This window comes from Penicillium atrosanguineum (genome assembly GCF_028827265.1).
Source record: "Penicillium atrosanguineum strain IBT 20685 chromosome Unknown utg000002l_segment0_segment0, whole genome shotgun sequence".
In the NCBI taxonomy this organism is placed as follows: domain Eukaryota; kingdom Fungi; phylum Ascomycota; class Eurotiomycetes; order Eurotiales; family Aspergillaceae; genus Penicillium; species Penicillium atrosanguineum.
Window position 1 is genome coordinate 3726189 of NW_026623134.1, and position 21179 is coordinate 3747367.

The following is a 21179-nucleotide window of genomic DNA, read 5'->3' on the forward strand; positions in this document are numbered from 1 at the left end:
ACTGCAGCTGTCGCGACGTCTGTCCCGCTAAATTAGACTGGTCCATCATACTATCGCCCCCTACCTCCAGCAAGATAGCAACCATTTCATCCAGCGCCCTTCTCTGATCATCAAATATGTGTGTCACAGGTTCGTGGTTCGTCTGCCTTTGCAAAATTCTTCCCATCGTCAAACATTCACGCAAAACCGTGTTCCCCTTGGCATTAGTGAGACGGACATCAGCGCCTCGATTAATCAGAAACCTGGCCGCCTGGACCTGACGTAGATTTCTGGTCATAAGGTGTAATGCTGTGTTCCCGTTGTTGTCTTGCTGATTGATTTTGGCGCCGTGTGAAAGAAGAATATTCATCAGACGGGTGTCGATAGGTTCGCCATCTGTGCAGTGGGCGGCGAGTTTGTGTAGCACGGTTTGTTTATCAGTGCCTACTTGACACGCGTCCGCCCCATTCTCCAGTAAGAACCTTAGCACGGTGTCGAAATGCTTGCTCCCACCACAAGAGGCGTGGCCTCTTATTGCGTAATGCAAGACATTCTCGCCCCGGTTGTCCTGGGCATTAATATTGCCGCCCTCTAAGAGAAGTTTGAGAGTACTGATGATCCGATTCTCAATTTCATCGTCAGAAAGCCAGCATTCGAATGAACCGGGGTCAATAATGAAAACTCTCGCTGATGCAGCGGCCCTTTTCTTGAGTCGGTGGTGTAGTAATCCATGAGAGCACGAAGACTATCAGTTCGCCCCTCCGACGCGGCGACCCAGAGCGGATCATTGTACTGCTTCCCTTCAATATCAAGAGGCGGGCGATAAACAGAAAGATATTGTTTCAGTCTTGGACCGTCACTACGATGGATTATTGTGAGTAGAAGGTGGCCATTTTCGTCCTCGTAGAGCCTGGAGCCATCTGTGTCGTAGAGGGCGGTCTCTGGCGTTTCCCAGACCTCTTCCGCCCATGGGGTGTGGAATTTACTGTATGACATGATGCAGACATTTAGTGAAGGGAGGAGAGAGTTACAGTACGTCCGGGAACTGGTGCGACCTCCGCTCTTCGAGTGGTTCATTAACCCTAATGTCAAAACCCACTAATCTGGAGTCGGATTTTTCCCAGCACACCGCTGTCAGCTGAATCTGGATCGCTTCTGATGTAGATGATACAGTACCTTTGAGTATATATTCGCTTGTAATAAGGTATTCACAACGTATTATCTACTAGCTGAGGGTGATAGAGCATTTCTTATGATTCGTGCACTTTTCTAATCGGATACGTTGTTTACTTTTCTCTGGCTCATGCTAGTCCCTTGCTCACTTTGAATCGGAATGGAAGAAACAAGAATCCATTCACATTCTGATCTCTCATTGCATATTCTAGCCCATGTGGATGTTTCTATATCACTCTGTCTATCTCTAATCTCTGATGTCTACCAGCCGATGGTGGTGTCGTCGAAGCCCCAGAACTCTCCCGCTCCGTTCTCCTTGGTCAAGCCATCGATTTTGGCGACAATCGCATTCACGCTGTCCTCAACTTCAACGAAAGCGCCGGGGTAGCCCGCAGCTCGGGCAGCGTCATTCCCAGCATCTGTCTTGACGCCCCTATTAGAAAATATTAGTTAATGCCCCATGCAAAACAAAAAGTTGAAAGGTAGCTACATACCCAGGATGGATTGCCAAGGTCGCAATATTATCATGTTCAAAGTTGATCTTGCGGACGAAGAAGTTCGCCGCAGCCTTGCTAGCACCGTAAGGCGCAATTTTGACCGGGATGTCTTTAATGCCTCCAATCGTTCCCATAAGACTACTGCTCAGGATGAAGCGAGCAGAGGACGACTTCTCAAGGAGAGGGAGCGTAGCCTGGAAGAGACGTACAGGTCCGACAGTGTTCACATCTAGATGGAATTGGATCTGCGCAATAGTGGAATCGGCAACGGTGGTGAAAGCGGCTGTGTCGAAGACTCCTGCATTGGCGATAACAATGTCCAGAGCCGACACGCCCTGGCTAGACAATGACTCCACTGCAGCTTTGGCGTCGGTGTTGGAGATGGCGTCGACTTTGATAATAATCAACCGACTACTCTTCCCCGTGGGAAAATGAGAGAGAGAGGTTGCCTCCGATGAGCTTGGGTTGCGGACGGCTGCGATCACAGTCACATTATCGCGAGCCACGTACTTGGCAACCAGGCCGCGGCCAATTCCTGACAGAATCAGTACACTTAAAGTACGACAGATAGTTAATCCGCAGGTTTGGCTTACCCTTGTTGGCACCGGAAATTAATATGGTAGACATGATGACGGTGGTGCTTTGTGTTTTTGCTTTGGAGAAAGTAGCCTAGTGTGTATTGGAATATTGCTCATATAGATGTTTTTTCTTACACTTACAAATGGTCACCTTCTTATAAATAATTGGGTAACCCGGTTATCAACTTCATTGACGTGATCTTGGAATTCTCTTTGTTTGGATGTTGCAATTGTCAGCTCCTGCGAGCGAATAACTAATCAGATTGACGAGCATTGATAACATGGATCCAAATTTCCAAGCATTGGTAATCTCTAGTATCTCGAGATCCCTATCTAATCCAAGTAAGCAAAATCTAGCGCTAATGGCTAATATGGCACTAGTGCATTGCCATCTGCAATGTAAGCACGCTATTACATCATGTTACAAACCATGGTGGATGAACCCTCACTGCGCTAGCGCGACGTCAGCAAAGAGAGAAGAACAAATACTTCGAGATCTACTCCGAATTAGGATGAACAGCTATCTCAGATAGATAAAATGCACCAGTATCCTAAAACTTTTATACAACCAATCCATAGTTGATGATTAGAAAGCGCTATGCTGATGTGTCTGTCTATTTTGCCCCGGAGTAATTACGCGGCTCTCGCTGGCGGACTTCATCTGCTGGGTCTGGTCGTCTATCGGCTCTATCGAGGTCCATTGCGACATTTCCCCGGTCCCAAATTGGCCGCCGCGACGCAATGGTACGAGACACTATGAGATATGGTATCAGGGAGGGGACATGTTTACCAGGCACATTAAGAAGCTGCGTGCCCAATAGGGCCCCATCGTGCAGATAAACCCATGGGAACTCCACAACGACGACCCGGAGTTTTATGAGACCATTCATCCCCCTTCCGCTCCATTCGATAAGTTATCGGTATTTGAAACTCGGGTCGGCATCCCATTGGCAGCCTTCTCGACAGTTGCCCATGTGGTGCACAAGAAACGTCGAGCGGCCTTGAGCCCGTTCTTCACCAAGTCGAATTCAAGCGCGTGCCTCCTTCCGTCAGCAGTTCATTGACAAGGTCTGCCAGCGTCTGGAATCGGAAAGGCCCAGCAGCAGGCACCACTGGTTCTGAGCCACGTCTTTGCTTGCTTCTCCGCAGATTCCATTTTGTCGCTGGCTTTCGGCGTTGAACCCAGTTTCATCAATACTCCCACATGGCAGACCCCGTTCATGAGGCCATGGATGCTCTTGTGAAGTCCACCCACTTGAACGGTCAGTTTCCTTTTATGGTTTCGCTAGCAAATGCGATCCCAGAGTGGCTATAGGCAAGAGGTAAAGAAGTAGTAAAGACAAAAGGTTTTAGTAGGATCTGTCTTGACTCGACCAAACCAAAGTAGAATTATCGTCTGGAATTTGTTGTCGTAGAGATAAACAGATGACTTTGCCCCTATTGGAATCCTTTTGGCGAGCTCATCGACTCCTTGCCAATTCACTGAGACGGAAAGCGGTATCAAACCCACTGTCCGCCATATACTTGAAGACATCATCGCACCAATCAAACTTAGTGCGATCTTCATCCCCAAGAAAATTCGTTGCAATCACGCTCGTAGCAAATAACAGGATTTGGACGCACGAAGATCCCATACTCCCCTGCAAGCCTGTAGAAGGGTAGTCCTTTGTATGCGCTCTAACAAGGGAGCGCGCACGACAAATGAAAGGTCCGAGGAAAACGAGATGCGCCCAGAACAACATATGCAAGATCGCATTATCTCGTGATGAGGATTGGTACGCCGAGCCAAATAAAGGTTCAGTACAAGGAATGGCTGTGTTGCCCGGATTCAGAAACCGAGTTGAAGCACATTCTCATGGGTCTTCACCAAGGCATCCCGCGGCATGCAAACTCATCAGCCTTTTCTCGGCTTCGTAGCATTGATAGAGCACCTTGTGGCAAGCTGCAGGGTCTGAATAATTGGTCGAACCAATCGCAGATTGTAAATTCCCGATGGCCACTGTGATTTGGAGGATCTCGAGCAACGGATTTCCATCTGTGGGCTCCATTATCTGGTCATATTCAACTTTGGAGAGATTTTTTCCCATCGATAAGAATAGCTGGACGGAAAGATCAGACAGCTCAGGCCAGAGCAGTGGATATCCATACTATGTTTAATTTTTGTTGGTAATTATAAATTGTGTCAATAAGAGGACTTCTGGGTGCCCTCTCGCGGTAGTGTCTTAAGATAGCGTTCATTCCTACCACATGGGAACCCCACGTACCCAGGTTGGAGGGACAATAGAATCCCTAAAGAAGAAGCCATAATGCGTTAGTTTTTGATCTCGAGGGCCCAAAAGGCGAGAATGAGAGACTTTAGGTATCCTTACTTCAATCTCCTGAAAGATAAGCGCAGTATATACAATATCATCATTGTACTCATTCCCGCTGAGCATGCGAGACATGAGTCGCATCGCACTATTGTATAGTTGAAGCGCATGATAGAAGACTGGGGGAATCGCAACGAACCTTGGCTAAGAAAAGGCAAGACATTGCGGCCAGGGCCTTATCGATCATCTCACTCTTCTGGGGGAGATGGCCGAGACCGGAAAGTAAGAAATGCTCGAAGCTCAAACCCGAGGTTGGCTTTCGGCGGGAAAGGTGATCTCAATCAATGACGAGAACATTGGAGCCCGCATGGCTTGTCCTGAGCGAACGACTGCAGGCAATTTTGGAAGCCGTGCGTGACTCGTAGGATGAATTGCATTTACAAGATTCGTGCGATGCCCCAGCTTCGCTGCCTTCCGGATCGAGGGGCCTCGAATAAAATTGTCAAATTGATTATACCCTAGGCACTTTTGCACTAGCGTGATCATTAGTATTACCGCTTGGACTGGGTAGATGTACGTACCTTGATCTTGCGCTTTCTGCAATTCATGCAGCCCTTAGATGACCACGGAATGCCACCCATGTTTGCAGGTTTAGCCCTTATGCGTCCGTTGCCTCTGCGACTGGGGATGGATGAATGAAAGAAACCCAGAGGGGAAAAGACTTCAAGATAGCTGGTTAGTCTCACCCCCTTTACCATCTAGCTTTCTAGATAGAGTGTAGCTGTTTCCTTTTTCTTTTCTTCGTAGCTATAGTCTATGCGCTGTCTTCTCTCTTTCTTTTCTTCAGTGGGTGTGATCAACATTCGAAGTCGAAGTGCGAGCCCTACTCCCCGCACTCCACTCCACTCCACAGGGCAAAAGCACCGCTCAGACTGATAATCTCGCGTCTTGATCCTTGAAGGCTTCCCCAGCTTATACATGACTGAGTAAGCTCCTTTTTGGGCATTGAGCGCTGGACGTGTCCGAGCTCCCATGTCACATCCAAACAGGGGTAGCCATACGTGAGGCCGACGACAAATGTTAAAACAAAGGGTCTAGTTTCGGTTTATGAACTCGCCCATCGGTCATGGCATCTAGAACATCGTCCTTTCTCTCTTCAATCAGCATTGCACCCGTGAGTCGGTTATTGACAATGGCATAATTGATCCCCAGAAATAGGGTGACTCCTTCCCCGGGCTTGCCTCGGATCTTGCCAAGAGAGCGCGTAGCTAGGATTGTTGCCTTGATCTTGTGGTTCCGGCGATCTCTTCGATGCTGGATTTCAGAAAGTAATGGAACTCAAATGTTTTGTACTAGATCACGGAAGGAACATCATCAAAATGCCAATTTAGAATGCCCTCCCCACAACAGACTTCCTCATTCAAATCCCTATTTTTCAATCATCTCCACCCCACTCCATCGCCTTTCTAACTTCTCCCTCAACCATCTTCCCAATACCATTCTCCATTCTCCACTCTCCATACCCAATCTCCAATTCTCAACTTCATCGAACCAACCATCCTCCAAGGATCCAGAGCCTCACTAATCCGAACCCATCCAAAAATCCTCTTTATCTTGTTATCTTGTTCTTATTCATACTAATCTTCCATTCTTTCTTTATGAACTGAAATGAAACCCCAAAATCGCGAACCCAACGTAAAACATCCTTAGATGTAAAACATCGAGTCCGCAATATCAGGATGAAGAACCACACTACTATTCGTCTCCTGCTCCCCACTCTCCGTCCCCGCCACGCTAGCGGATGGAGTAGGATCGTACTGGTCGCTCAGATAGCAGCGTGCACGCGTACACACCAGATCGGCATAATATGCGGGCGGACAGACGCTGACAGCCTTCGTGGCACGCCCAAAGAGGTAGCATAGGTTGTGCGTCAGTGTCTGGAGGACGTCCGCGGCGTTGGCATCGCCTCCTTTGGCGGGTTTGCCTGGGCTGGAGGCGTTGAAGATCTCGTCCCAGACGGTGAAATAGTGTGCTGGACGTGCGGTTCCTTGCAAAGCTGAGTGGGCTTGCAGGTAAAAGTCCCAGTTGCGGGCTTCGGAGATGCCGCGGTCGACGACGGTGCCGGGTTGCGGGTTGCAGGAGCGTTCGGCATCGCCTTCGTTTGTGGCGTAGAAGCGGGTGTTGTGGCGTTTGCCAACGATGACAATCGCGATGCGGGGGAGTCCCTTCTTTGTGTCGGTGGCTGGGTATGTGTTGGTGCATGCCTTGCGTATGAGGGGAAGCTCCGTGTTGACGACGGTGTCGTATTGACCCTCTGAGACGCCGTCACGGTAGACCACGATGTTCTCGGGTAGTTTGTTTCTGTTGGCCGTTTTCCAGCGTAAAATGCGTGACTTAAGTAGGTTTTCGAGGTCGTCCACCATTTCCTGGCGAGCAGCTTGGATACGGATGTCCGCGGGCCATTGTGCTAGGCTGGAGTCAATGGACGCGACAATGGCGGCTACACTGGGAGCAGAGCCTGCTGAACCGGGCGAAGGGTGGGTGACATCAAGACCCACGAGCATGGTCTTTCCATCGCCGAAGATGCCGAGGTCGGGAGAACGGAGGGATTGATTGCCGCCGCCCATCTTGAGGTTGATTTTGAGACCAACATTGGCGCAGTACTGGGGATCGGCGCCAACTATTCCCTTCCTATGATCTCCGCGGAACTTGTCGGCCTGAACGTTGACATTTCTGACACCACAGTGAAGATCACAGACTTGCTTAATGTTGTTGTATAATGCTGTATCCTTGGCGGGAAGGATACCTAAGATCAGCTGCGGCTGGTGAAGAGCTTGCAGTTCACGCACAGCCCTTCCAACGACCTCAGAGTCGTTGTTGCCATTCAGTTGGACACGATTACCCAGCAGGGGGGAATTGGTGGCAACACCCATTTCTTGTAAAGACTTTGTCAGGTTTCTGAGACCAGCATCAAGCTCCTCGTCTCGGATTCCGTAGCGCTGTGAGTTAGGTGTGTCAAAGCACAACCATGACCATTTCTGCAAGGCTGCAGGCATGGCGAACTTGATGCTCTTCATGTTCCAACCGCCAAACATGGCTCGAATTGCTTTTTGCCCACCATACATGACTTGAGGGGCAGCTAGCACACGGCCTTGCACGGTAATGAGTTGGGGAGTAATGTTGATCCCAAAGGTGGCCTAATAATGTTTAGCGACTGTGAAGGCTCACCCCACGATTAATCTTTCTTACCAGAGTTTCACTTTGCTGCTCACCCACCCCCAGCATGTTCACACCCTTGGTCACAATGGACAGGGCGTTCTCAGCAGGCTTTCGACCCATGACAGCGAACTTGAGCATTGCAGATGTCTGGTTGGGCGACAGCTTGCTGCCAACAGCCTGACCGGCCGGGACCTCGAGAACCTCAACTGGCATGTAAGTAGGGTTCTGACGGCTGCCAGTGTTGACCACAGGCCAGCTGGGATCCACAGTGATGTTATAAGCTGGAAACCAATTAGCAATCATTACATATTGATGCACAATAGATTGATGACTTACTGTCCTTGAAAAACTGCTCCACGGAAATGTACTTGCCAGCTTGAGCGGGGCCAGCCTTTGGTGGAGCCTTCTTCCCTTTCTTGCCCTTGCTTGGAGCACTTGGAGGCTCTGCCCCTGAAGGACCAGGAGGAGGACCACCACCAGGAGTGTCGGGGTTGGACAAAAAGAACAGTACATCACGAGGACCAGCGCCGTGGTTTTTCACTTTGGGCGGGTTTGCCAAATCTCTACCGTCCTGTTTGGCAGCCAGTCCGGAAATAGTCTTGAAAGGGCCTGGACGAGGCTTGCCACTTTTGGTTTTGCGATCGATATGGTTGGTCTTGACGCGCATACGCTTCAAAAAGACTTCTAGGCGGTACAGGTTGCGAAAACGGGCTTCAGGTTGCCAGTCCGCAATGACCATGGTGAGGGGACCCTCCTTGAAGCAAGCCATGTACTTGACCTGCACGTTGAGAAGGACACGGGCCGTAGCAGCACGTACACTAATGAAGAAACCGCGCAGCACTTCAAGACCGTTGCCCAAATCTGCCCTCTCGATACCACCCTGCTCTAGGCTGAAATGCTTGTTCGCGCCCACGGACACAATTCCTTTATGGGTCTTGGGGTGATGACCGATGATAATGTTGAGAGCGGCGACGATCTCGGGCTTGGAATCCAGCAGATCACCGGTATTGCTCGACGTCAGATAGTCCATCAACGCAGCTGGACTAATCTGTCCGGTAGGCTGGCAAGCGACCTTGTACACGCGCGGGCTCTCAGGGTATTCGTCCTGGCCCTCATCCTTGTACCGCACGTCGAAAATCTTTTCTTGTTTGAGCAGCTGAACACAGGCAATCAGAGTGCTCCGATAATCCGTTGCGATTTCTTTTTTATTCGATGCGAAGTGTTCCTCCAGCAGCAGACGCACGACCTGTCTGGCCTTTTTGCCCACGGGCGCTTTATCGGCCGTGCCCAGGCCATCCTTGATTTCAACATGGTAGCGGAACAATTGTTTGCCGACAGATGTCAAAGCAAGATAGTTGGCATAAAGTGTAACGGGTTTACCGATGGTGCCGTATCCAGGCCGAGTGGGATATTTAGGCCCGTCTGGAGTCTTTTGACGAGCCACGACAAGGTTCTTGGCCAAGCTATCTTCCAGCTTCTGAACATTCGTATCGGGCACAGGGACAGGTTGGCCCTCACTGTAGGTGGTTAATGACTAAAGCTACATGTGAAAAAAATGATAAAGTGAAACTCACTTAAAGATTTTCGGGCCGAAGCCACCTCGTCCACGATCTCCGCCACGGCCTCTGTCACCACGGCCTCTATCCCCACGGCCCCTATCCCCCCGACCTCTATCACCACGGCCGCGGAAATCGCCTCTATCACCGCGACCGCGGAAATCACCACGACCGCGGGAGTCATCGCCTCTGTAGCCACCACGACCGCGATAGTTATCAGAATCGCCTCCACGACCGCCACGGTTAGGAGGCCGGAAGGGTAAGTCCGTATCTCCTCTGCCACGACCACGTCCCCCACCACGGGAATCACCGCGATCACCACGACCACGTCCTCCGCGGTCGCCACGACCGCGGCCACGTGGGGTATCAGACATTGTTGGTTTCAGCAGGGCGTGTTGGCTGATGGCAGTGTTAGAGGAAGAAAGACTGGAGTTGCGGGGAAGAAAAACCAGCCGAAGCAGTCAGGCTGAGGGATCATATTTTAACGCGCAAAAGATTCCGGTATATTCGCTTTCTATTAATACAGTGTTTGCCTAAATCACCAACAGATTAATCCCTGCACTCGACGTGTTCTTTGTTTACTGGTGCATTCAGCTTTTGTTGGCGCCAACACGAGAGCTATCGATTACGACAGTATTATTAGGCTCAGGTTCTCCATATTTTGTGTAGTTTTGGTTTCGGACGGGAAGCTGTGGAGATCTCGGAATGCGGTGTGTAGTTGAACGAATCCGCTTTGAATTCACATGCCTTCACGGCATCTAGAGATTGAAATCAAGTCGCTTATTGCGTTTTCAAAGGCATGTGATATTTTTCAGCAGAATGAGTGGCTATGTAAACAGTGTCCGCATTCTGAGCGCTTTTGTTGGTAGCTATATTTACTCTGACTTGCGGCGGACGATTAAAAACATGCTTTAGCGTGCTTCATGGACAGCACATCTCATTTGATGAATTCGATACCATGAATTCGTTGTTGGAAAAAGACTGTAGCGGGTTGAGCATTGACACAAACTACTGTATTTCGACCTATGCAGGTGGCTACCCGCCGGGCTTCCCAGGCTGGGTACCAAGCTCTAGCAGCCCCATCAGCAACACTCCGATAATGACACCCCTGTTGAAAATGGTATTTAGACGCCATCTACCATCCAGACAGGCATGGTTTCCATATGTGACGTGTTCTACGAGGTTGGTGCAGATACTTCGTGAGTCGATATCGCCAACGAATATAGCGTCCCAATGTCTTGTTTCTACCACTGGAACCGGGCGACTAAGACCAATTCCTCTGGTCTACAAGCGAGCGAGTATGTATGTGTTGCTGTATCCTAAGTGAAGGCGACGGGAAATACACCAGCAATATCCACAGAAGTGTTTGGTTAGCACATTTGATACATGTAGACATGGTTTGCTGAATACGGCGTTGACATTAGCTGGCTCAAATGTTCAGGGTTGCTTTGCTAGCTCGGCATGTTGTCCCGCAGAAGAAAAAAGCTAAACTCTAACCGCATTAATAATGATTTTAAGATTGGATCTCTTGGCTAGGTGGCAACTAGGGAACATCGATGACGGTTTCTGTGCTACCCAACTTTGAGATTCTTGAACGCTTCAGCTCGATTCAGTGCGACTGACCAAGAAACGAATAAAAAACGGGTAGGAAAGCAATCTTTAACAATAAATTCCCCTGTAACGACAGAGACAATTTTCTCCTAGCTTTGATGTGCAAGCCAGCCCGCGTGAAACAAACGGATCACGAAATGGTATCCTCAAGGTCTGCCGTCTACCTGCCTTGATCATTAATATTGAGAGACAATAAAGAGTATGCCCAGAGAAGATATGGGATCTAGTTACAGCTATTTGGGAAAGGAAGGGAATTCGATTTCCAGATTCAGAGTTGTCTACCTAGCGTTGGTGCCTACCTACCTGTCCTTTGCCATCGGGCGGCCCGTTGAAATCGCCAGATACCGTAAATTTGAGTTAACCCAGCATGAAGTCCCGAGTCTAGAACACTAAAAGGGGACAAAAAGAAGCGGAGAGAGCCGGTGATGGAATATGACTCAGTCAATACGGGAATGCGGTGAGATCATCATGGTGATAAGCCCCAAAACGGAGATAGCGGATTAATCATCGCCCCATACTGGAGGTGGCATCGTGGGAACTCTGTTTCCTTATTCTCCTCTTCATCGTAAGGGAAACCTGCACCGCCAAACCCTTTTCGTTGCGACATTCTTTTTGGCCCTATCTCCGCTACTTCAGCCTAAGCGCCCCTCTTGACCTGCAAGCTCCAACGGCGCTTCACTAATTCTGCGCGATCCTGTGCGATTTCGCAAGTCTTGTCGCCAACCGAAATTATCTACGGGCTTTGCGACAAATGTGGCCGAAGCTGTGAGATATCCCAAAATTCGCTTAGGCAACAACGACGTGCATCGCAGCGCATACGCACCTCTGATAAGGGGGAGGGGAAAGATCGTCCTTTGAGATACTGCACGGGGACTCCGACCCTAAGCGCATCGAAACCGAGGACGCCATTCGAACAAGTAGCGCACAAAACACCTGTGAACTGCAAATCCGACCAGGGGGGTTACGATAATTCATCTTGTTGAACCCAGACAATACTTTGTGACTCGAAGGGGCACTGGAATTTGCGCCCGCAGCGAGAGCTATCCCGCCTTTCTCGAGCATCTGAGACAAAAAAAATTTAGCAAATATGCCTATGCCTAAGATGACGCCTACACCTCCCTCTACAACGTCTTCAAGTGCCGGTGCGCAGTCGCCAGAGTTTAGAGTTGTTCGGAAACGAAACCGGGTGCCACTGTCGTGCGCACCCTGCCGCCACAGAAAGTAAGCATCGAGATAACAGTCCTTTGTCATTTGATATCCGAACTGACACACTACAGGCTGAAATGCAATCGAACCCACCCATGTGAAAACTGCGTCAAACGAGGCGACGCCTCCTCCTGCTCCTACGCCCAGGTCACGACTCGTAAGAAGAGCTCGCCCCAGCAGACCACACCCACTTCGCCAGATGATATGCAGAACCGGATTGATCGCTTGGAAGGTCTGGTTCTATCTTTGATGACGAATGGCAATCAGTCTGCGGGGCCTGCGGCGGCTTTGGCTGCCATCTCTGCAGATAGCAGTGCGGGAGGTTCCACAGGGCTTTCCAATGAAATCGATATCGATGTTGATGAGGATGGCGAGGGCGGCCCAGAAGAGAGCGACACGGAGCAAGTTACCAAGTCCTTTGGCGTGATGAAAATGGACAACAACAAGTCATATTACATCAGTGAAGCTCACTGGGCCTCTGTACTGAACGATGTAAGTTTGCACATCCTGGGGACCGTACGGGCTGCGATTAATCGAAAACCAGATTTCCGAAGTGCGCAATTTCTTTTCTACACATAAGAAGCAATTCGAGGAACAAGCAGAGAAAGTCAAGGCTGCGCGGCCTCAAACTGATGTGCCAGGGTCAACGCTTCTCTTTGGTGTGATGAAGCCATTGAGCCGGGCCGAAATCATGGCCACTGTGCCATCCAAGTATACAACGGATCTGCTTATTGCTCGCTACTTCAACAGTTACGACCCTGCGACTCACATCCTCCACGGCCCTACATTCCAAGCACAGTACAACAAGCATTGGGAGGATCCCAGCCAAACTGAGCTTGTGTGGATCGCTATGCTCTTCGCTATGATGCGATTGTCAATGCTATCATACTACCGTGAGGGGGACGAGCCGCCAGAGTTCAGGGGCAAGGCCATGGACATGGCTGGTTCGTTCCGGAATTCGGTTGCGCAGTGTTTGACTCTGGCTGATTACACAAAATCGCACCCCTTCCTGATCGAGTCGCTCGTGTTCCACTTGCATGGCGACTTCTCACAAACCAGGGAAGCTGATATCTCAGTGTGGGTTTTATCCGGTGTGATTGCCCGTTTGGCCATGCGAATGGGTTATCATCGTGATTCGAAGATGTTTCCCAACATCACACCATTTCAGGGCGAAATGCGACGGCGAGTGTGGTCATTTGTGCGGACGGCAGATCTTCTTTTCTCCTTCCAGGTTGGACTGCCCTGCATGCTGCGGGTTGCTGACAGCGACACGGAGCTGCCGCGTAATTTGTATGACGATGATTTCGATGAAGACTGCAAAGAGCTTCCTCCGCCGCGTCAGCTCAGCGAGCCAACTCCCATCTCGTACATGATTAGCAAGTGTCGTCTTACGTACGCCTTTGGTCGTGTCAATGAGCTTGCTTCGGCTGTTGCGGCGACTTCTTATGATAAGGTCATGGAGCTTGATGCCGATCTTCGCCGTGCTCGTGATTTGATCCCAGATCACTTGCAAATCCGGTCAATGGAGGAGTGCCAGGTTGATCCCGTGAGCCTTATCATGTCTCGATTCTCAGTGAGTTCTGATTTCAGCTATTTCGTTCGCTTCCTTGACTAACATACGCAGGTCATGACTGTCTATCTCAAGGCACAATGCGTGCTTCATCGACCGTATCTGATCCGGGCTCGGGAAAACCCTCGCTTCACATACTCCCGCCGGACATGTATCGACTCGGCTCTCGAGCTGCTCGAGTTCCAGGCGCTTATTCATAACGAAACGCGACATGGCCGCCTGCGAGGTCGCCAAGTTGTCACATCCCTTAGCTCTGCAGACTTCCTGCTGGCCGGTACAATCGTGTGTCTCGACTTGTACCAGGGCTACCAGTTGCAGGCCGCCGGCCGACCGTCTGGAGATACATACACCTGGGGTCACGAGCGTTGCGAGGAGATGACGACTGCGATCCGGCGTACGAAGGAGATCTGGGATGAGATGCGTGACGAGAGCATGGAGGCCTACAAGGCTAGTAGCGTTCTCGGTGTCATGCTAGCTAAGCTGCTCATCACCATTCCGGGCCATGAAAATGGCGCCGGAAATAACATGTTCGAGCCCCAAGACGAGAAGCAGAATGCTGCGATAACTCTGGGACTTCTAAGCAGTGGTATGAGTCCAATGAATCCCGGCCCACCACCGTTCTCCGACCCAATGCTCAAGATGTCAGACTCGCCAATGCCGACTGGCTTCGGGGGTTCGGCTGAAATGCCAGGTGCCCTTTCGCCCTTCAGCAGCATGTTCGGTCAAATGCCGGACATGCAAGTGAACTTGGACTGGGTAAGTGTTCGTGTTCTATGTCGTGATATAATTACTAACCATAATCAGGATGCATGGGATACATATGTCCAAAATCCCACATTTGACACCTCAAACCAATTCTGGCCTATGATGGACCCCCAGCGCCAGCCAACTCCCCAAGGAGTGGGCATATCCCAACCCCCAATCTCAAGCCCCCTCGGCATAAACCGAACCCCACAAATGCCAAACGGTACCTCACGACCAACAAATATGTTCTCTACTCAATCCAACACTAGCCCTGAAAGCGGCTCGTCAGTGCCCGGCTTCACGCCGATGTCAAGCTCAAGTAACAACGACACCGGACGGAGCTCAGGCAGCCAGGGTCTATAGTATGAAATTAATGGTATGATATTATGCAAACATCTTTTTTCTTGCGCGTTGTTTCCTGCAGTCCTTTCGACCCAATTGGATAATGGACTGGGACGGTGTCTTGAAACCATTTTCTGAGGGGTTTTAGACTGGACTTGTCGGTTTATGCCGGATCATACACTGCGTGGATTCGGCTTTTGTGAAAAGCTTGGTATATTTTTGGGATTCCGACGGTACTCTCTTCTTGCTTGTATCATATTGAGAATATGCCAATATTCAGACTCCTCTCTATCGAGAAATTATTTCTTAGGGTCGTACAATCCCATCGCTGGAGGTTGTTGTTGCAGATGACCTACTTACCCCAAGCGCAACAGCCCTCGGCTCCTAGAAAATATACTACTAGACCATCCTGGGACAAGAGATCAGTAAGGATTGCTTTCAGGAGTACCTGGGGCTCCTGAAGCTAGGAAGGTATAGTTGGGTAGCCCGATCACCTACTATTATACCGAAAGATGCCCGCGCCAAGATAATATTACAGTGGCGAGTAGGCAAGCCGCCCGTGGAGTGAGTTCGGTCCTAAGTGCGCTCCTTTTATCGACAATCTTTTTCCCACCTTGTTTTATACGTTCAAGGGTTCTGCTTCTTTCGTGACCTAGATAGGCTCGGCTGTCCAGAGCCGCGATTCGATAACAGTCACGTGACACATATCGCCCCGGAAACTTTTCGATGCGCCATCGAACTCGACAGTTTTGGATTTCTTCTACCCTGATACCCGATAATCTCCCAGGCGATCGATACTTGGAGTAGGCCCGTTAATCTCACAATGTGTGTCGCATTCATTCATATCCCAAGAAAGATCCTCGTCAGATTCAGTCTTGGAGGGCTTGCTTGTCAGGCTTATTTGCATTGGACCATCACTAACTGCTTCAAGGCATTCTCTCCGCCGAGCCACGTCACGGCTTGTCTGCTCATCATTATCATCTACACCTGCTGTGGTTCTCCGATCGCGATGCCTCGCCGCGCCCCAATCCTCCTCCCTCCGCTTCTCATTACAGCCCCCGTTTCGCGCCGACCTCCAGGTCCGCTGGAACTCACGAAGCCTCGACAAAGAAGAGACTTTCCCTGAACCTCTTGACCCGCTGGAGGAAGATCTCGATGAGACACCAATGAATGAGGAGGAGAAGCGACACAGTAAAATCGACCTCTGGGGCCACGTGCCTGCTGCGAGCGAAACAGTGTACATCGGGAACTTATTCTACGATCTCACGGCCGAGGATCTTAGGAAACATATGGAGAAGTACGGAACAGTCATAAAGACATACATCGTGCATGATGCCCGAGGAATCAGCAAAGGGTAAGAATCCCAGACTATTCCCTGGAGAGACATACTAACACGCTACGAATCTAGATTCGGCTACTGTGAATTCTCCTCAATCGATGGAGCTTGGAACGCAATCCAAAACTTACACAACCGGGTCTTGGAAGGACGTCAGGTCGTCCTGCAATACGCTCGCAGCCAGGTTCAGAAACACAATCCCAAGGAAACCCCATCCAATACCCTTTTCATTGGGAAGCTTCCTTACGACCTCTCGGATCGTGAGCTGCAGAACATTTTCAAGGATGTTAGGAACGTTTTGGACGTGCGTATCCCCGTGGACCGTCGGTCGGGACAGATCCGCGGTTTTGCGCATGCAGAATTCCTCAATACCGAGTCTGCTGAGAAAGCGAAGGAGATTCTCTCGAATCAGAGGCCTCTTGGCCGACCGTTGTTGGTTAATTTTACCGATCATAAGAGGGTGGGTGTAATGGTTGGGCAGAATGATCGACTTCGAGCACGAGAGGCACATCTGGATCGAGAACGGGAGGAGAAGGAGATGGAAGAGGAAGAGTCTCCTTCTGACCGTTTCAAGGCAGTACCCTAGACTAAGTGATTGAGGAAAGAAAACTGTACAATAGATTGATAATATGTATAAATACACGTGACCAGCGGGGAACCTCGGCTCCGGAAAGCGCATTAGTGAGCGATCCAAACCCCACGTCAGAGAATATCCGGGGTTTCTCCTCTTCATATGACTAGGTGCTTTTCTTCGGCACCTTAACCTTACATCTTTCAAACCCCCAACACACTACACAATTTACCATGTCATTCCTCGGTGGCGCAGAATGCTCCACGGCGGGAAACCCTCTCACACAATTCACTAAGCACGTCCAAGATGACAAGTCGCTCCAACGAGACCGGCTTGTTGGCCGTGGCCCGGGAATGCAAGAAGGCATGCGGACGCGGGGTATGATGGGCGGACAAGACCAGGTGAGTTGGGAGACCTCCTCTATACGTTCTCCGAGGTCCAACTGTACCATTGGCCGAGACTAACGGAAAACGCAGATGATGGACGATTTCATGCAGCAACAAGGACAGCAAATGAACGGGCCTTCGCCGCAACCTTTCGCTATGGAGCATATGCGCCGCGAGTTAGAGAACTTCCAGACCGCTCCGCCTCGCACGGGGTCGCCAGGCTGGGCCGCGGAGTTTGACGGCGGCGAGCAGGCGCGCATGGAGGCTGCCTTCCCCGGTGCACAGCAAGGGATGATGAATAACGGATCTGGGTTTACACCTGCGGAGTTTTCCCGCTTCCAGCAGCAGAACAGGATGGGTATGCCGCAGACATCTAGCCCGCAGACCTCGGCCACTCCGCCTTTGATGGCGGGGTACCAGAGGCCGATGGGGATGGGTGGTGGTTACATGGGGGGCATGGGTGGCATGGGAATGATGCGGCCTATGGGCATGCAGAGTCCGGGGATGCAGCAGCCAATGGAGGGGCAGACGCAGGATAAGGGCAAGGGTCGGATGGTGGAGTTGGATGATGAGAACTGGGAGGCGCAGTTTGCGGAGATGGAGACGGCCGGTAATGAGACGCGGACGGATGAGGAGGCCAACGCGGCCATGGAGGCGGAGTTGAATGAGCTCGACAGGTCAGTGCCCATTTCCGATGATGCCTTTGAGTCCGTATGGGAACGGGCCCAAGCTGAGACTGCGTCGAGCAGAAAACTTGTTGAGGAAGAAGGTGATTTCGAGGTAACCGATAGTGTGCATGTGGGTGATTTGGGTGACTGGGAGGGTTTCGACAGTCTTAACACTCGGTTCCGCGATCCCCAGCTTGGCGACTACATGTTCGAGGAGGACAATGTTTACCAGTCCGTCAATAACCCATTCGAGGAGGGTGTGAAGATCATGCGTGAGGGTGGTAACCTGTCGCTGGCGGCTTTGGCTTTCGAGGCTGCTGTCCAGAAGGACCCGCAGCATGTGCAGGCCTGGACCATGCTGGGTTCTGCGCAGGCGCAGAACGAGAAGGAGTTACCCGCCATCCGGGCTCTGGAGCAGGCGCTCAAGATCGAACCTGGGAACCTGGACGCATTGATGGGTCTGGCTGTCTCATATACCAACGAGGGCTACGACTCGACTGCCTATCGCACTCTGGAACGCTGGCTGTCGAACAAGTATCCATCAATCATTAACCCGAACGAAATCTCCGGTGATGCCGACTTGGGCTTCACAGACCGCCAGCTCTTGCACGACCGCGTGACTGAACTCTTCATTCACGCTGCCCAGCTCTCCCCCTCCGGCGCCCAGATGGACCCCGACGTGCAAGTCGGCCTGGGCGTCCTCTTCTACTGCGCCGAGGAATACGAAAAGGCCGTCGACTGCTTCTCCGCCGCATTAGCATCCACTGAATCTGGCTCAACCAATCAACAGGAACAACTGCATCTCCTCTGGAACCGCCTTGGCGCCACACTCGCCAACTCAGGCCGCTCCGAGGAAGCAATCGAAGCCTACGAGCAAGCCCTCACCATCAACCCCAACTTCGTGCGCGCCCGTTACAATCTTGGCGTCTCCTGTATCAACATCGGCTGCTACCCCGAAGCCGCACAGCACCTCCTCGGCGCATTGTCCATGCACCGCGTCGTCGAGGAAGAAGGCCGCGAGCGCGCCAAGGAGATCATTGGCAGCGGCGGCATCCACCCCGACGGCCTGGACGACGAGCGTCTCGAGCGGATGCTGCACATCAGCCAGAACCAGAGCACGAATCTGTACGACACGCTGCGCCGGGTTTTCAGCCAGATGGGAAGACGTGATCTGGCAGACCAGGTGGTGTCCGGTATGGATGTGAATATTTTCCGCAAGGAATTTGAGTTCTAGTTATATTCCCCGATGGAACTGTATCTTCATTCATGTCTATCTTTATTTTTCTTGGATTGATGCCGGCAGGGTCTGGCTGCATTTTTTGGGTTTTTACGTTTTTGGTGGGATCTTTCACGAGTCGAGCTTTGGATCTCGAACTAGATATCTCATGACTGACTCCTCTCTCTAAACTAAGGTTATTACCAATCTAACTACCTCTTCATCCATTGTAGTCGTAGAACTAGACCATAGGATGAAACGGAGTTGGATTCATCAGTCCATCAACAATTTTCCCAACAGCAACGGCCTTCTCCTCTCCGAACCGCCCACCGACAATCTGCAGCCCAATCGGCATCCCATGCACAAGCTCAATATCATCTATATCAAGTCAGCCTCATCTCACACACCATCGTCTCTGAAGTGTCAGGAAAAACTCACACTGCGCATAATTAAACTCATCACTCTCGTTCCTCGGCTCATGTTCCTCCCATGCGGGATCAAGCCCGTTTCCAACACTATCACGCTCTAGATCCGCTTTACCTATCGGCACTGTAACAGCAGCATAGTTGAGGAGATTCCACATCGCAGTGTATCCGAGCCACTGGTTACTTTTCACCCATGTTTTGGGCGTATAACCTACCCAGGGTATGATGGGCATGAGTAGGGCGTCGATGTTGGAGTCGAGCCATTGCTTCAGGAAGGTGGTTTGAAGAAGATATTTTTCTTCTTCAAGCTATTAAGTAAATTTTTTGTTAGGGTATAGTTCGGACGCTTAGATGGTGGTTGTCCTTACTTTCTCTCGCTCATCGAGCGACAACATATCTTTCTCTGTTCCAACCACCATGCCTTCAATAAGCGGCTCGTCAATGATCTCGCACAACTTGCGACAGTGAGATCCGCCGTCTCCAAGGATTGCCTTATTCCACATCTCCGTTGCCGGGACATGCAGCGAGGTATCCCATTCGATTACTTCATGTCCCGCTGCTCTCAAAGCCTGCACAGTCTCACGCATTGCCCGTGCAACTGGAGGCTGAGGCTTGACAATTCCATCGTCGAAGACAACTCCCAGGCGAAGCTTACGGTCTGTCGGCGGAGTTGCCAGCTCTGTTCTCCATGGAATAGGAGTTGCGTGAGGGTCGACATTCCATGGGGCTGAGGCTAGTAGTCTTTCCATGAAGTATTCTGCTGTTGCAAGGGAACTTGCCATAGGGCCTGCTACCGGTGGGACGAGGTAGTGTTGGTGTAGACTGTAGGAATTTAGTATGAAATGAGAGTATAGATGTGATAAGGGGTGATGTCCTACAAGGAACAATCCCATGGAACTCGCCCCGTCGTCGGGGAAATCGAGTATAAACCCTGTAGACCCGAGGGAACACGGATCGAACCCCCGATATCTGTGCCAATACCGAGGATGCTACCTCCAGAGCCAACGAGGGCCCCTTCGCCTCCAGAGCTACCACCTGAAATGAGGGCACTATTGAACGCATTGACGGATTGACCGAAGACGTGGTTATATGAGTCCGACATCTAATAAAGTTAACAAAAGGCACAAAGATATCTAAAGAAAGAAATCACCATCAATGACTGTGGCACATTAGTCTTCACGTAAATAATCGCACCCATTGACTCAAGTAATTGGACAACAGAGCTGGACGAAGTAGCCGGTTTATTAACAAGACCGACCCAACCTGACACCACCAACATTAGCAGCCACGTAACCTAAGACATAACGAGAAGGTATACATACCAACAGTAGTATCGACCCCCTCAACATCAAATCGGTCCTTAACCGAAACCGGCACCCCATGCAACGGTCCAACCACAGCCCCTGTTCTAGCAAGATGCTCATCAAGCTGCTTCGCTCTGGCCAACGCTTTATCAAAAATGATTTCAGTAAGACATTTAGTGAGTTGTTGCGCAACAGCTGCCCGTTTGCAAAATGCAGTAGTAAGTTGCTCGCTTGTGACCTGGCGTGTTGCGATGAGGGTGACTAAGTGCCGGATATCGGTTGTTTCAGTCCATGCTAACTCGTCCTTGGTGAGGATGTTGCTGGTGCGAATAGTTTCTATGCTTGATAGGGGTGCAGTGGTGAGGGCGGTTTCTGAAAGGTGCCAGGAAGATGGAATTAGATCGTGTTGGGTTCGACGTTTTTGAAGGACTTGGGGTTTCCATTGGGGAGTGGCGATGGCCATTGTCAAGGTTGGCTTTGGGTTATCAG

General features: G+C 50.7%; 5 protein-coding genes across 5 annotated transcripts; 2 read left to right on the plus strand and 3 right to left on the minus strand.

The window, feature by feature from the left end:
* Positions 1-1413: 1413 nt before the first annotated feature.
* On the minus strand, positions 1414-2276 carry N7443_003172 (SDR family oxidoreductase; the record flags this gene model as incomplete). Its single annotated transcript, XM_056883228.1, has 3 exons — positions 1414-1585; positions 1647-2184; positions 2243-2276. 3 exons carry the CDS (start codon positions 2274-2276, stop codon positions 1414-1416), a joined length of 744 nt encoding a protein of 247 aa, XP_056745069.1.
* Positions 2277-6242: 3966 nt separating this feature from the next.
* Positions 6243-9685, minus strand: N7443_003173 (putative RNA interference and gene silencing protein (Qde2); the record flags this gene model as incomplete). The annotated part of the gene is made up of 4 exons (XM_056883229.1): positions 6243-7733; positions 7786-8036; positions 8092-9272; positions 9330-9685. The coding sequence occupies 4 exons, from the start codon at positions 9683-9685 to the stop codon at positions 6243-6245; spliced, it is 3279 nt and encodes a 1092-aa protein (XP_056745070.1).
* Positions 9686-12009: 2324 nt separating this feature from the next.
* Positions 12010-16706, plus strand: N7443_003174 (Short-chain dehydrogenase/reductase SDR; the record flags this gene model as incomplete). The annotated part of the gene is made up of 7 exons (XM_056883230.1): positions 12010-12143; positions 12200-12620; positions 12673-13701; positions 13753-14454; positions 14503-14726; positions 15716-16138; positions 16193-16706. The coding sequence occupies 7 exons, from the start codon at positions 12010-12012 to the stop codon at positions 16704-16706; spliced, it is 3447 nt and encodes a 1148-aa protein (XP_056745071.1).
* Positions 16707-16924: 218 nt separating this feature from the next.
* On the plus strand, positions 16925-18979 carry N7443_003175 (tetratricopeptide repeat protein; the record flags this gene model as incomplete). Its single annotated transcript, XM_056883231.1, has 2 exons — positions 16925-17092; positions 17168-18979. 2 exons carry the CDS (start codon positions 16925-16927, stop codon positions 18977-18979), a joined length of 1980 nt encoding a protein of 659 aa, XP_056745072.1.
* Positions 18980-19733: 754 nt separating this feature from the next.
* Positions 19734-21153, minus strand: N7443_003176 (uncharacterized protein; the record flags this gene model as incomplete). The annotated part of the gene is made up of 3 exons (XM_056883232.1): positions 19734-20208; positions 20265-20421; positions 20709-21153. 3 exons carry the CDS (start codon positions 21151-21153, stop codon positions 19734-19736), a joined length of 1077 nt encoding a protein of 358 aa, XP_056745073.1.
* Positions 21154-21179: the final 26 nt, after the last annotated feature.